We start from the raw sequence: 12,260 nt of genomic DNA, 5'->3' as shown, positions 1-12,260 counted from the left end.
TTACACCTCCCTCCTATCTGGCTACACTCTTCCTGTATCTATAGACGCCTCTCTCCCTGCTCTCCCCCCCCCCCCCCCCCCGCATCATTTAGCCAAACCTCATACATTTAGCTTGGATAAGTCGTTCTTTCCAGTCTCCCAGTTAATTTGCACCTCTCTGAAAGCCACCTAGTTTGTTTAGATCTCTCTAAAGTGATGGCAAGAACTGAATGTAATATTCCATCTGCCTCTCAGCCTTCAAACCTGCCAGCATGTGATGTCGGCAATCGGTGTATGACAACAGACCATAATGTGGAGCTATTTGTATTTATGGGTCATTTACAAGGTGTAATGGTTTTAACTAATCCCTGCTTTTAAAAGATCTTTTCTCACTGTGTGAATTAAATATACACCCTTTTTAAACAACAGCAACAAAAAAGACGTGGAAAAAACAAGTTCTGTCACATGCAAATCTCATGTTTTTCTCTGCTCTCCGGGGACCCTCCCAACTGCTCCAAAATAATTTTCAGTTGTTCAGAACGCTGACCTCATTTCCTTAACGCTCTAGTTTGCATGTCATCCAAACCAGCTGATTGGTGTGTTCAGATTTCCCATCACCCCCTCCTCTCCTTTATCAACAGCTATTTCTCCTGGGATTAGTTTTATTTCTAAATAGGCCCTACAGAACACATGGACATTTTATTCTGCAGACAAAACACAGAGGTCTTTAATTTTGCGTCTGTGGATTAATCTGGTTCACCACTGGCTACGAATCCTCTGACTGGTCACCTAACTGAAATCCAAACACAGTGGGTGAACCATTAATCTGATTTCCCCAGGATCTTCAGGGAGTGAGGTGCTCAATTCCTATTGACATTCAAGGGTCTTTACATATCCCAGCCACAGCCCATAACAAGATGTTATGCATTTTCCGGTCAATACTGTCTATCCAATGCCTGGGTTAGGATTCACCTATTCCAAGGAATTGTGGCTATCTGCCAAACTCTGTTCCAGCGACATTGCATGGTGTGGGCAGAGAGCGGGAGAGGGAGAAATAAAAGGCCAGAGCCAGACTCCTGACCTCAGTTATGACCATACGTTTTCCCGGACCTCTGGTTTGCCCCTACTATTGCCATACGCCTCATCAAGAAGAAAATTCAAGTGCAGTCACTCTCCTGGTGAGCAAAGAGCAGTCAGTCCTACGCAGAATGGCTTCTTGTAGTGCTAAGAGGCAATTGTGTGCATCTCTTCCGCTGTGGGAGTTTAAGGGGGCTGTTGGCGATTAAACGTTTCACCCATTGATTGCCCTCCCCCAGTTGCTATAACGCAGACCGTGTTCCTTCCAGTTCAGTTCAGAGCTGTCGACTCAGCCAGCCACCGCCATGGTGACATTTACACAGCTTTCCCCAGGGTAAAGCCACTAAACACCAAGGAATTCAGGCCCTGCTGCAAACGGGTGTTAAATGTCCCCTTACCCTGGAGTAATCTGCACTGTTGGTCTTGTGTGTGTGAAGCACAGGAGGTGTGAAGGGTTAAAAAGCGAGGCAGCTGGAAGTGCGGTAGATGTGGGTAGTGAGGCGAGAGTAGGGGATCTGGGTTGTATTCCCGATTCCGGCACTGACGTGCTGTGTGACCTCCGGCAAGTCACTTAGCCATTGGGCTTCAGTGTCCCCATTTGCAAAATGCAGCCTTGTGAGGCACGCTGAGGTAATTTGACGAACGCGGCAATATACGTGCTAAGCAGCGTTAGCAAGGTGTTGCCGAGACACGTCCAAGTGCAGTGTAAAAGGGAGTGTCCAGAGTTAGTGGCCGACCGAGTATGAACCGGCAAATGGAGCCTGTGCCCAAACCCCACCTCCATGCTGCAACAAAGAAATTACATTCAATGCAGGAGAAAGGGAGAGGGGACGTTGGAGACAGGAGACCAGCTTCAGGCTATGGAGTATTCAGAGCGTGGCTAGACTGAGAAAAGAGAAACCAAGGAATCTGTGTGGAGGGGAGGGGAGGACAGGGAGATGGAAAGGGGAGTGTGAGCCTAGCTAGGGGGAGGCCGGCTGAGATTGTAGAACACACAGGTTGGGTGGGGAAAGGACCAGGTTGCAAATAGGAGGGAGGGGACATACATGGAAGGTTAAAAAGCCCATCTGTGGACTGGGGCGTGAAATGACAGAGTGCCTGCATGCAGCCAGAATAGATTAGCATTGTGGGGGGAGTGATGGGAAATGAGGGCGGAATAAGAAATGAGCGTGAGGCCGCTGGCTGTGAGCCCACAGCGGCTGGCACAGTGAAGTGCCCATGGGAGGGGAGTGAGACCTGATGAAGGAGCAGGCTGGGTGCGCTCCTTGTCTGTAACTGCTGAGAGATGTTCTTTCAGGCTCAGCAGCATCTCTCCACATACCCCAGTGTGCACAGATGCCCTTCGCCTCCAGGCAGGGCCGTTAAAGATCACCACTCCTAGAAAGGCACGAACCCCAGAGGACGATGGCTAGGAGACTCCTGTCCCTGTCCATCCCCAGCAGGCTACAGAAAATTCCCTAATTCTCCTGTTTCTTTTCCTGCCAGGTGGCTGTGAAAAACAGCATCGACGTCTTCTACTTCAGCTGCCTTATTCCTCTCAATGTGCTTTTTGTGGAGGACGGCAAAATGGGTGAGTACTGTTTGGTCAGCGTCCCTCTGCTCTTTGGGCAGGCAGAGTACAACGTCCTGACAAAGCACAGCTTGATGCAAGTCCGTCCGTAGCAGGGTTGTGAGTTCAGTCCTTGAGGGGGCCATTTAGGGATCGAGGGCAAAAATCTGTCTGGGGATTGGTCCTGCTTTGAGCAGGGGGTTGGACTAGATGACCTCCTGAGGTCCCTTCCAACCCTGATATTCTTAAAAAAAAAAAAAAAAAAAAAGTCTTCACATTCTCTCCTGTTCAATAGCCTGCTTTTACATCAAAGGCGGAGAAGGTGCTTGGAAAACAGAATCATAGCTGGCTTCTACATTTGGCCTTTTTGCTGATGGGAAAGGGAAATCCTGCATGATGTGGTTCTTGTATTCTGAGCTTTGGGGTCTCTTCCTAACAAACCCCACCTGCTCCTGACTCGTTAAAGTCTGCTGCAGCAAAGACATTGGGAACAGATCCACATGGTCTTCAAGACTTTGCTGTTTTCAGTCAAACTAGACTGGACAAACTGCTAGCCAGTGTGTTGTAGGGAAAACTCTTGAACTAGACCCCGAGGAATGGACTAGATGCGACCAGGCAGGTCTCTTCTATCTCTGCAGCATGTCCTTCTGCAGTGACTCTTGGGACCGGCAATGTGGGTAGTTCAGAGAACCAGGAGGGCGGGACACTGACCGTTGTCTTTCCTGTATGCAGAACGCCAGGTCTTCCTTGCCACGTGGAAGGATATTCCAAATGAAAACGAGCTCCAGTTCCAGATTAAAGAGTGTCACTTGAATGCTGGTGAGTAACTTGGTTCTGGACCGCAGCGAGCCCTCATGTAATGCACAGGAGTGACAGAGACTCAGTAGAGCTTTGCTGGTCATTAGCATTGTGTATCGACAACGCTGACAAATCAGGATTGCAGGTACAGGCTGAGCAGTTCCAAATTCTAGCCCCAAGGATAAACTTTCAGCTGAATTCCATAAAAGGAGGTTCCCCAGTGAATGTCTCTGAAAACAGTTCCCTCCCTAGGATTTCACCCGTTCCCTTTTTCCTTCCGTTACAGTTCTTACATTCTCCCTTTCTCGTTTATTTGCCTTCCTTGTCATGGTGTCTCTGAGCAGAGAGCTTTGGGCTTGATTTCAAATCCTTCCTGCTAGTTACTGTGGTTTGTACCTAACCCACATCACAAAAATTTCATATTGGTTCCAAGTTGTTGTCTTTCACTGTCAGGCTGGGATCCCTGAGGCTTGTTACCTGTAGGGGCAGCTGTGGCTGAGTGGGTTGAGAACAAGACTAGGAGTGAGGGAATGTGGGACGTAGATCTGCCACTAACTTGCTGTGCCACCTTGGATGAGTCACTTGTCCCTCCTGTGTCTGTTTCCCCATCTGCAAGTAAGTGGCTGAGTGGTTAGAGCACTGGACTGGGACTCAGGAGACCTGAGTTCTGATCCCCGCTGCATGACTTTGGACAGATTACTTCAGTTTCCCCATCTGTACAAAGGAATAATGATACTGAGCTCCTTTGTAAAGTGCTTCAAGCTCTCCTGATGAAAAGCCCTACAGGAGAGCTTTTTGCCACCGAAGGATGAGGGAGTACATGGCTGGTAGAGCTGCATTGTTCCCGTTTGAGAGACCTGGATGGGAACCAAGTGCTTGTAACTAAAGCTAGTATGTTTTACAGAGAGGTGTGTCCCTCCTGATCACAAACTCCTGGTACTGTCTCTCCCGCCTGCCATCACGCAGGGATAACACTCCTCTCACTTCAATCACAGGCAGACACCACCGCCTGCCCTGGTAGCCAGGATTTTTTTTTCTATTTTGGACCACAAAAGATGTGACGCAAATAGCAGCCGTTGGACCTTATGACTTGATTCTGTTCCTGGGATTCTGGCGAGGGCAGCCTCTCAGCCGCTCCCTTTGTTCCAGCCTCTCAAATGGCACACGGACATTTCCACCTGATTGGAAGTTCTGCCCTGTAATCCATCACACCCTTCTCCTTCCACCGTCATCCATTAGCCACCCTGTCTGTCGTGCTCTGCGGCACAGAAGGAAGGTTTCGTTCTTGTGATGGACAATTTGTTAGGTTTTTAAAATCCTGCCCCCCTCCCCTTGGGCCTAGATTCTAAATGTTAAGTCTCAGCAGGTGGCTTTATTTCTGACGAGACTTCCAGAAACTAGTTCTTTTACCCTCTATAAACCATAGCTGCAGTGGATCTGTCTGCCTGGGAGGAATAGGTAGTTTAATTCCTGGTTACTTGACGTACATCAACGGGCCGTCTGGTCCATTTTGCGGTCATCACACTGGCCAATGCTAAGGAAGCTGTAATGCCTCTAATTGTAGGATTACTCTACTGTCAAGGTTTCTGCCTGACCCTTGGTTGCAATTAGCCTATGCACTGCAGTGCTTTCTCCACTTTACCCACCTGTTCCCCTTTGCTGAGAGTCATTAAAGGATGCAGCGTCATTGGCAGCATTCCCTGTTTGGCTGCTTTACCAGCCATTTGCCAGACCTTGTGCCTGGGCTTGCTTAGAATTGTAATGAAGCCCAGCTCTCAGCGGAGGGGCACGCAGGAGCACTCTAGTCCCGTTAGATTTCTGCGCGGTTGCACTCCATGTGAGTAATAACATTGCTCTATTGCAGAGTTATCTGCAGCCATCACCAGGGCTCAGAGAGAGGAAGCTCCTGTCAGTCTTTTAGCGAGAGCTTTGGAAGCGGTGCCTGAGTGTGATCCATCGCTAGGGAGGCTACAGAGTGTGCAGAATCTGCCAGCCTCCTCTGCTTGTTTAGGGAGGAAAATGGGTCAGGTCTGATAAACAGCCTTCAAATGCTTTTATCAGCTGACGCCTCTGATCTCGTCTTCGGAGCTGATGCCTCGTCCCTGCTGCAATTACAGGAGCCATTTTCTGCACTGACCACCTGGATCGTAGAGCCAAGCAGGCTGAGAGCTAGTGGGTGCGGAAGGCTGAGAGCTTGGCATGGAATAACAGGTGTTAGGCTGTGGCTACACTGGTGCAGACTTGATGCACGTGCAGCACGATTTGTACCCTTGCAATTTGAAACTGGTGCAAACCACACAGCGGTGGTGTAAATCTTGTCTACACTAAGGGTTTGCACTGGTGGTCCTGGCTAAAAACCTAGTGTAGACAAGGCCTTACTGTAGGCTACCTCTGGCCATCATCCAATCTTCCCTCTGAGGTTAGTGAATTGCAATGCTGAAGTCTGTGTGTACTTGCCCTGGGGGTGTGGATTAAACAATCTACCTCCGTTATCGTGGCCTTTTTCTCGAAGAGACCCCAGCAGCAGATTAAAGCTTTCACTGTAAATTTCAGCTCTCCCATGTTCGTTATGAGGCATCTGAACAGTGCAGCTGTGTAACTTTCATACCCTTGGCACAGACAGGGACAGACATGCTCTAGGGACCTGGTCCTAGCTTTCAGCTGTGCCAGGGCAGCAGTTGCCATGAACAAAGCTTGTGAATTTCAGTGCCTGTTGACTATGATTCAAAATTTGCTGCGATGCTGCTCGTCAGCACAGATCACTGCTTCCAACAGCTGCTCGTTTTCGATAGGTGTCCATGTAAATCGATATGAATCCCACGAGACCCACTTAAATAGCTAATTCCTGAATCCACACTGTGGTGTGATCTCTTCCAGGTTTAGGAACTCTGTTAACGACAACATTCATTCTCCAGTCTAGCTGATTTCCGGTTCAACAACATGAATTGAGCTGGGAGCTAAAAATACCTCCATTTCCCAGCTGATCTGCCATAATCACAGCGGAACCGGTTATTTAAATATAGTAGCAGAGCTATAGCAGGCATTTGACAGATGGAGCGAACACACCGACAATTGTGCATCAGCCCCTGAGGAGCGGGCTAATCAAAACAGTCTTCCCTCCATCAGTGCGCGCTGCCTGGCATTCTTTCTCCTCGCCGTGAAGACCCTTCACTTCCATCTTCGTGAATGTTTAAATCTTACAAACGCCAGTACAGCACCTAGAGAGGGAGACAGATTATACCAGAAGCCCTGCTATCCAGCTGAGTGAGGAATGCTGATTTCTGTAACTTCTGTAAGGAAGTCGAGGCTCAGATTATCTTCAGTGGGATTCTGCCTGTTCCTAGAGAAGGACAGCAAAGGGCAGACAGGATTGTGAGGATAAATAGCTGGCTAAGGGAGTGGTGCTATAAGGAGGGCTTTGGGATGTATGGCCACTGGGAGGCTTTCGGGGACAGACAGCTGTTCTCGCGGGATGGACTTCACCTGAGTAGGGAAGGAAATAGACTTCTGGGAGGGAGGCTGGCTCATCTCATCAAAAGGGCTTTAAACTAGGAACTTGGGGGAGACGGTTGGGAGATGTCCAGTTGATCTCCACGCCAGATTCCAACACTGAAAAAGAGGGCGAGGAGAAAAGCACAGATATAGGTAGGGGTAGGGAATGGGACATAAGAAGGAGGGGGCAGATGGACACTACTGGGTCCGTACCAAAGTGCATAACTAATGGGAGAAAGGATAGACAGCATATGGTAAGATGTTTATACACCAATGCGAGAAGCCTAGGTAACAAAATGGAGGAATTGGAGCTCCTGGTCCAAGAAATGAAACCTGATATCGTAGGAATAACCGAAACGTGGTGGAATGGTAGTCATGACTGGAGTACAGGTATGGAAGGGTATGTGCTGTTTAGGAATGACCGGAAAAAAGGTAAAGGTGGGGGTGTGGCATTGTATGTCAATAATGAGCTAAAATGTAAAGAAATAATAAGTGATGGTATGGATAAGACGGAGTCTGTCTGGGCAACAATTACACTGGGTAAAAGAACTACTAGAGCCTCCCCTGAGATACTGCTTGGGGTGTGCTATAGACCGCCGGGATCTAGCCTGGATGCGGACAGAGAACTATTTAATGTTTTTAAGGAAGTAAAAACTAATAAGAGCTGTGTGATCATGGGGGACTTTAACTTCCCAGACATAGATTGGGGAACAAATGCTAGTAACAATAATAGGGCTCAGATGTTTCTAGACGTGCTAGCGGATGAATTCCTTCATCAAGTAGTAGCTGAACCGACGAGAGGGGATGCCATTTTAGATTTGGTGCTGGTGAGTAGTGAGGACCTCGTTGAGGAAATGGTTGTAGGGGACAACCTTGGCTCGAGTGACCATGAGCTAATTTGGTTTAAACTAAATGGAAGGGTTAACAGAAATAAAACTATGACTGTGACTAAGGTTTACGATTTCAAAAAGGCCAACTTTAATAAATTAAGGCAACTACTTAGGGAAGTGGATTGGGCTAACATACTTAGAGAGCTAAAGGCAGATGAGGCCTGGGATTATTTCAAGCTGAAGTTGCACGAGCTGTCCGAGGCCTGTATCCCGAGAAAGGGGAAACGGTTAGTAGGCAGGAGAATTAGACCCAGCTGGATGAGCGGGCGTCTCAAAGGGGCGATTAAGAAAAAACAGAAAGCGTACAAAGAATGGAAGAGAGGAGAGATCGGCAAGGAAACCTACCTTATTGAGGTCAGAGCATGTAGGGATGCGGTGAGAAAGGCCAAAAGCCGTGTAGAGTTGGACCTCGCGAGGGGAATTAAATCCAATAGTAAGAGGTTTTATAGCCATATAAATAGGAAGAAAACAAAGAAAGAGGAAGTGGGGCCACTGAAGCTTGCAGATGGAGTGGAGATTAAGGACAATCTAAGCATGGCACAATATCTAAATGAATATTTTGCATCGGTGTTTAATAAGGCTAATGAAGGGCTTAGGAATAGAGGGAGCGGGACAGAGGGGAATAAAGGAGGGGCAATTGACATTAAAGTATCAGAGGTGGAAGCCAAACTTGACCAGCTAAACGGGACTAAATCGGGTGGACCGGATGATCTTCATCCTAGAATATTGAAGGAGCTGGCGCGAGAAATTGCAAGCCCCTTGGCGATAATTTTTAATAAATCTGTAAACTCGGGGGAGGTACCGATGGACTGGAAAATAGCTAATGTGGTTCCTATTTTCAAGAAGGGGATAAAAAGTGACCCGGGTAACTACAGGCCTGTTAGTTTAACTTCTGTAGTATGCAAGGTCTTGGAAAAAATTTTGAAGGAAAAAGTAGATAAGGACCTTGAGGTGAATGGCAATTGGGACAAGTTACAACATGGGTTTACGAAAGGAAGATCGTGCCAAACCAACTTGATCTCCTTTTTTGAGAAAGTAACAGACCTTCTAGATAAAGGAAATGCGGTGGATCTAATTTACCTAGATTTTAGTAAAGCGTTTGATACTGTGCCGCACGAGGAATTACTGGTTAAATTAGAAAAGATGGGGATCGATATGAAAATCCAGAGGTGGATAGAGAACTGGTTAAAGGGGAGACTGCAGCGGGTAGTACTGAAAGGGGAACTGTCGGGTTGGAGGGGGGTCACCAGTGGGGTTCCTCAAGGTTCGGTTTTGGGTCCGATTTTATTTAATCTATTCGTTACTGACCTCGGAACCGAATGTAGGAGTGGGCTGATAAAGTTTGCGGATGACACAAAGTTGGGAGGTATTGCCAATTCGGAGAAGGATCGGGATATTTTGCAGGGAGACTTGGATGACCTTGTAAATTGGAGTAACAATAATAGGATGAGATTTAATAGTGGGAAGTGTAAGGTGATGCATTTAGGGATGACTAACAAGAATTTTAGTTATAAGTTAGGGACGCATAGGTTGGAAGTGACGGAGGAGGAGAAGGACCTCGGAGTCCTGGTTGATCGCAGGATGACTATGAGTCGGCAATGTGACGTGGCTGTGAAAAAAGCTAATGCGATCTTGGGATGCGTTAGGCGAGGTATTTCTAGTAGGGACAGGGAGGTGCTGCTTCCGTTATACAAGGCGCTGGTGAGACCTCATTTGGAGTACTGTGTGCAGTTCTGGTCTCCTATGTTTAAAAAGGATGAACTCAAACTGGAACGGGTACAGAGAAGGGCCACTAGGATGATCCGAGGAATGGAAAACCTTTCCTATGAAAGGAGACTCGAGGAGCTCGGTTTGTTTAGCCTAACCAAAAGAAGGCTGAGGGGGGATATGATTGCTCTCTTTAAATATATCAAAGGGATTAATACCAAGGAGGGAGAGGAATTATTTCAGCTTAGTAGTAATGTGGATACGAGAACGAATGGATATAAACTGGCCGTGGGGAAGTTTAGGCTTGAAATTAGACGAAGGTTTCTAACCGTCAGAGGGGTAAAATTTTGGAACAGCCTTCCGAGGGAAACGGTGGGGGCAAAGGACCTCTCTGGCTTCAAGATTAGGCTTGATAAGTTTATGGAGGGAATGGTTTGATGGGATAATGTGATTTTAGTCAAATAGGCATTAACGGGCCATCGCGGGTAAAATGAGGGTCCGGCTGTAGAATCTTGCCTGTATGCTCGGGGTTCTGCTGATCGCCATATTTGGGGTCGGGAAGGAATTTTCCTCCAGGGTAGATTGGCAGAGGCCCTGGAGGTTTTTCGCCTTCCTCCGCAGCATAGGGCAGGGGTCGTAGGCTGGAAGATTCTGTTGTGGGTGAGTCAGCTTTTGTGGCCTGCATCATGCGGGAGGTCAGACTAGATGACCATATTGGTCCCTTCTGACCTTAAAGTCTATGAGTCTATGAGTCTATGGGATATTTAAATTACAAATAAATCTCTTTACAGCAGAGATGGGTTTTTTACTGAGTCAGGGATGCAGCTTGCTAATTTCTTGTCTGGCTCTGTGCTCTACAGTACTGTACATCCAGGATTGTGTGTCTGTCACTGGGCAGCAGTCAGATTTCAAAGCACCTTTCGCCTAATAACTCTGGTTATTTATCGTTTTTCCTTAAATAAAAGGCAGATCGAAACACAAACATAAAGACATTTCAAATGTTACTGAATCTGTGGGCAAAATGTACTGGAAGGAGCAATCCTACGCTTGTCTCCCCCGGATGGACTAGATGTGACTTTGTCCCTTGAATCTCCGATTTTTAAAGGTAGTTAGGTGAGGCTGCACTCAGCGCTTCAACACCTCACGGGTCTAGGAGCCTATGCCTCATTTTCAAAAAGCGATTTAGGCTCCTAAATCAGTTAGGCGTTGCAATGCTGAGTGCAGCAACATCTACATACTTTTTAAAATCTGGGCCTATGCCCCCAATCCCACAAGTGACTACAATGCCCTCATGAGTCCCATTGCAATCAGTGGGTCTTGCTGCAGTGGCATGCAGATTTGGGCCAGAGTGTGAATACATAGACTCATCTACTATTTAAGGTATACATATGGGTGCATTTTATATTTTAAATACATTCAGGTTCTGCTCATGTATCTGAGGCCATAGGGAAACAGTTATGATATTTTAGTGGAGAAACCATGTGATCATGTAATTAAAGATTGTGATCATGTAATTAAAGATTGTTGTCATGGATACACACAAAGGGTCAGAGGTAAGATTAAAGGTACAACCTCCATTTTCTCATATCGTGGCTTTTATGCTAATTTAAGACTTTGGTACCTTGATTATTCTGCTCACGTGAAAAGGCAGGGAAAATCCAGTTAAAAGGCGAGACGAGCTTAAAAAGCTGAGACCTCCAGAGCAGTGAGGGGCAAAGTTTAGAAACTCCAGTGGCGTAGAAAGATTTCAATACAGAGTCCTGTTCTGCACTGAAATTCTTACTCATGAGATGTCCGAGCTGCCATCTGGATATGCTATTAAACAGGTTCATAGCTCCCAGCATCAGTCAGCGTTCCTACCATGCATGTGCGATACCAAATTCATAAATGTATTTAGCTTAGGTAATTTTTTGCAAAATGCACATTCTCCTCCCTTAGCTAATGCATGTTAAAATACAATTTTCCTTTTTCACACTATAATTTCTTAAAACATGTTAGTTAAAAGATGTTAATAGATTTTTAAGGCCAAAAGGGGCTATATATTATCATCTAGTCTGACTGCCAGCATATTTTAGCTAATACATTTTAAAAATGCACCTTGTACCCTAGTCCAGACAAGCCCTTCAAATAAAACAAGAGCCGTATTGTCTGTAGGTGTGTCATAGAATCATAAAAATGTAGGGGTGGAAGAGGTTATTTAGTCCATCCCCCAGTGCTGAGGCAGGACCAAGGAAACCTAGACCATCCCTGGCAGGTATGTGTCCAACCTGTTCTTAAAACCCTTCCACGATGGGAATTCCGTGTGTGTGTGTATGTACATGCACACATACAATTAAAAAATAATGCCAGTCTGGCTGTATGTAATCTCGCTGTCATTCTGTTGAGCAGTTCTGATAACCTTATTTGACCTGCTGCTTTATCAGTGTCCCCAGAACCCTGGGATGGAATGACAGTCCCATTATTTTCAGTCCAGTGTGTTTTTATTAATATCTTAGTACATTTCTATTATTTTCCCATACAATCCATGCCTTTTGTTTTCTGCTCTTCGCCCGACCCTTGACATACAAATGAAACCGTTCACTGGTTTGCACTTTAATACTTGGGCCTAATCTAAAGAATGCTTTTGATCTCTTAGTCACCGTAGTTCTGTGCTTTGTATGTAATGTACTGGGAAGAAAATAAGAGAGCCACTTTTAGACAAAGGAACATTCCAAGTCCTCTCCAGCCCCATTGCTGCCGAGAGATGGTTTGAATACAGTGAAGCTAAT

At 46.5% G+C, this 12,260-nt stretch overlaps 1 protein-coding gene across 1 annotated transcript in view; it reads left to right on the top strand.

Annotated features, from left to right (window-relative positions):
* AP2B1 (adaptor related protein complex 2 subunit beta 1) overlaps positions 1–12,260 on the top strand; it is a 105,547-nt gene that overhangs the window by 82,563 nt on the left and 10,724 nt on the right. The window contains exons 19-20 of the mRNA XM_065418074.1: positions 2,542–2,626; positions 3,338–3,424. Of these exons, the coding sequence (XP_065274146.1) occupies positions 2,542–2,626; positions 3,338–3,424 (172 nt within the window). The remainder of the gene's footprint in view (positions 1–2,541; positions 2,627–3,337; positions 3,425–12,260) is intronic.

This window comes from Emys orbicularis, chromosome 17, assembly GCF_028017835.1.
Source record: "Emys orbicularis isolate rEmyOrb1 chromosome 17, rEmyOrb1.hap1, whole genome shotgun sequence".
In the NCBI taxonomy this organism is placed as follows: Eukaryota; Metazoa; Chordata; order Testudines; family Emydidae; genus Emys; species Emys orbicularis.
This window is presented reverse-complemented; position numbering and strand designations above follow the sequence as displayed.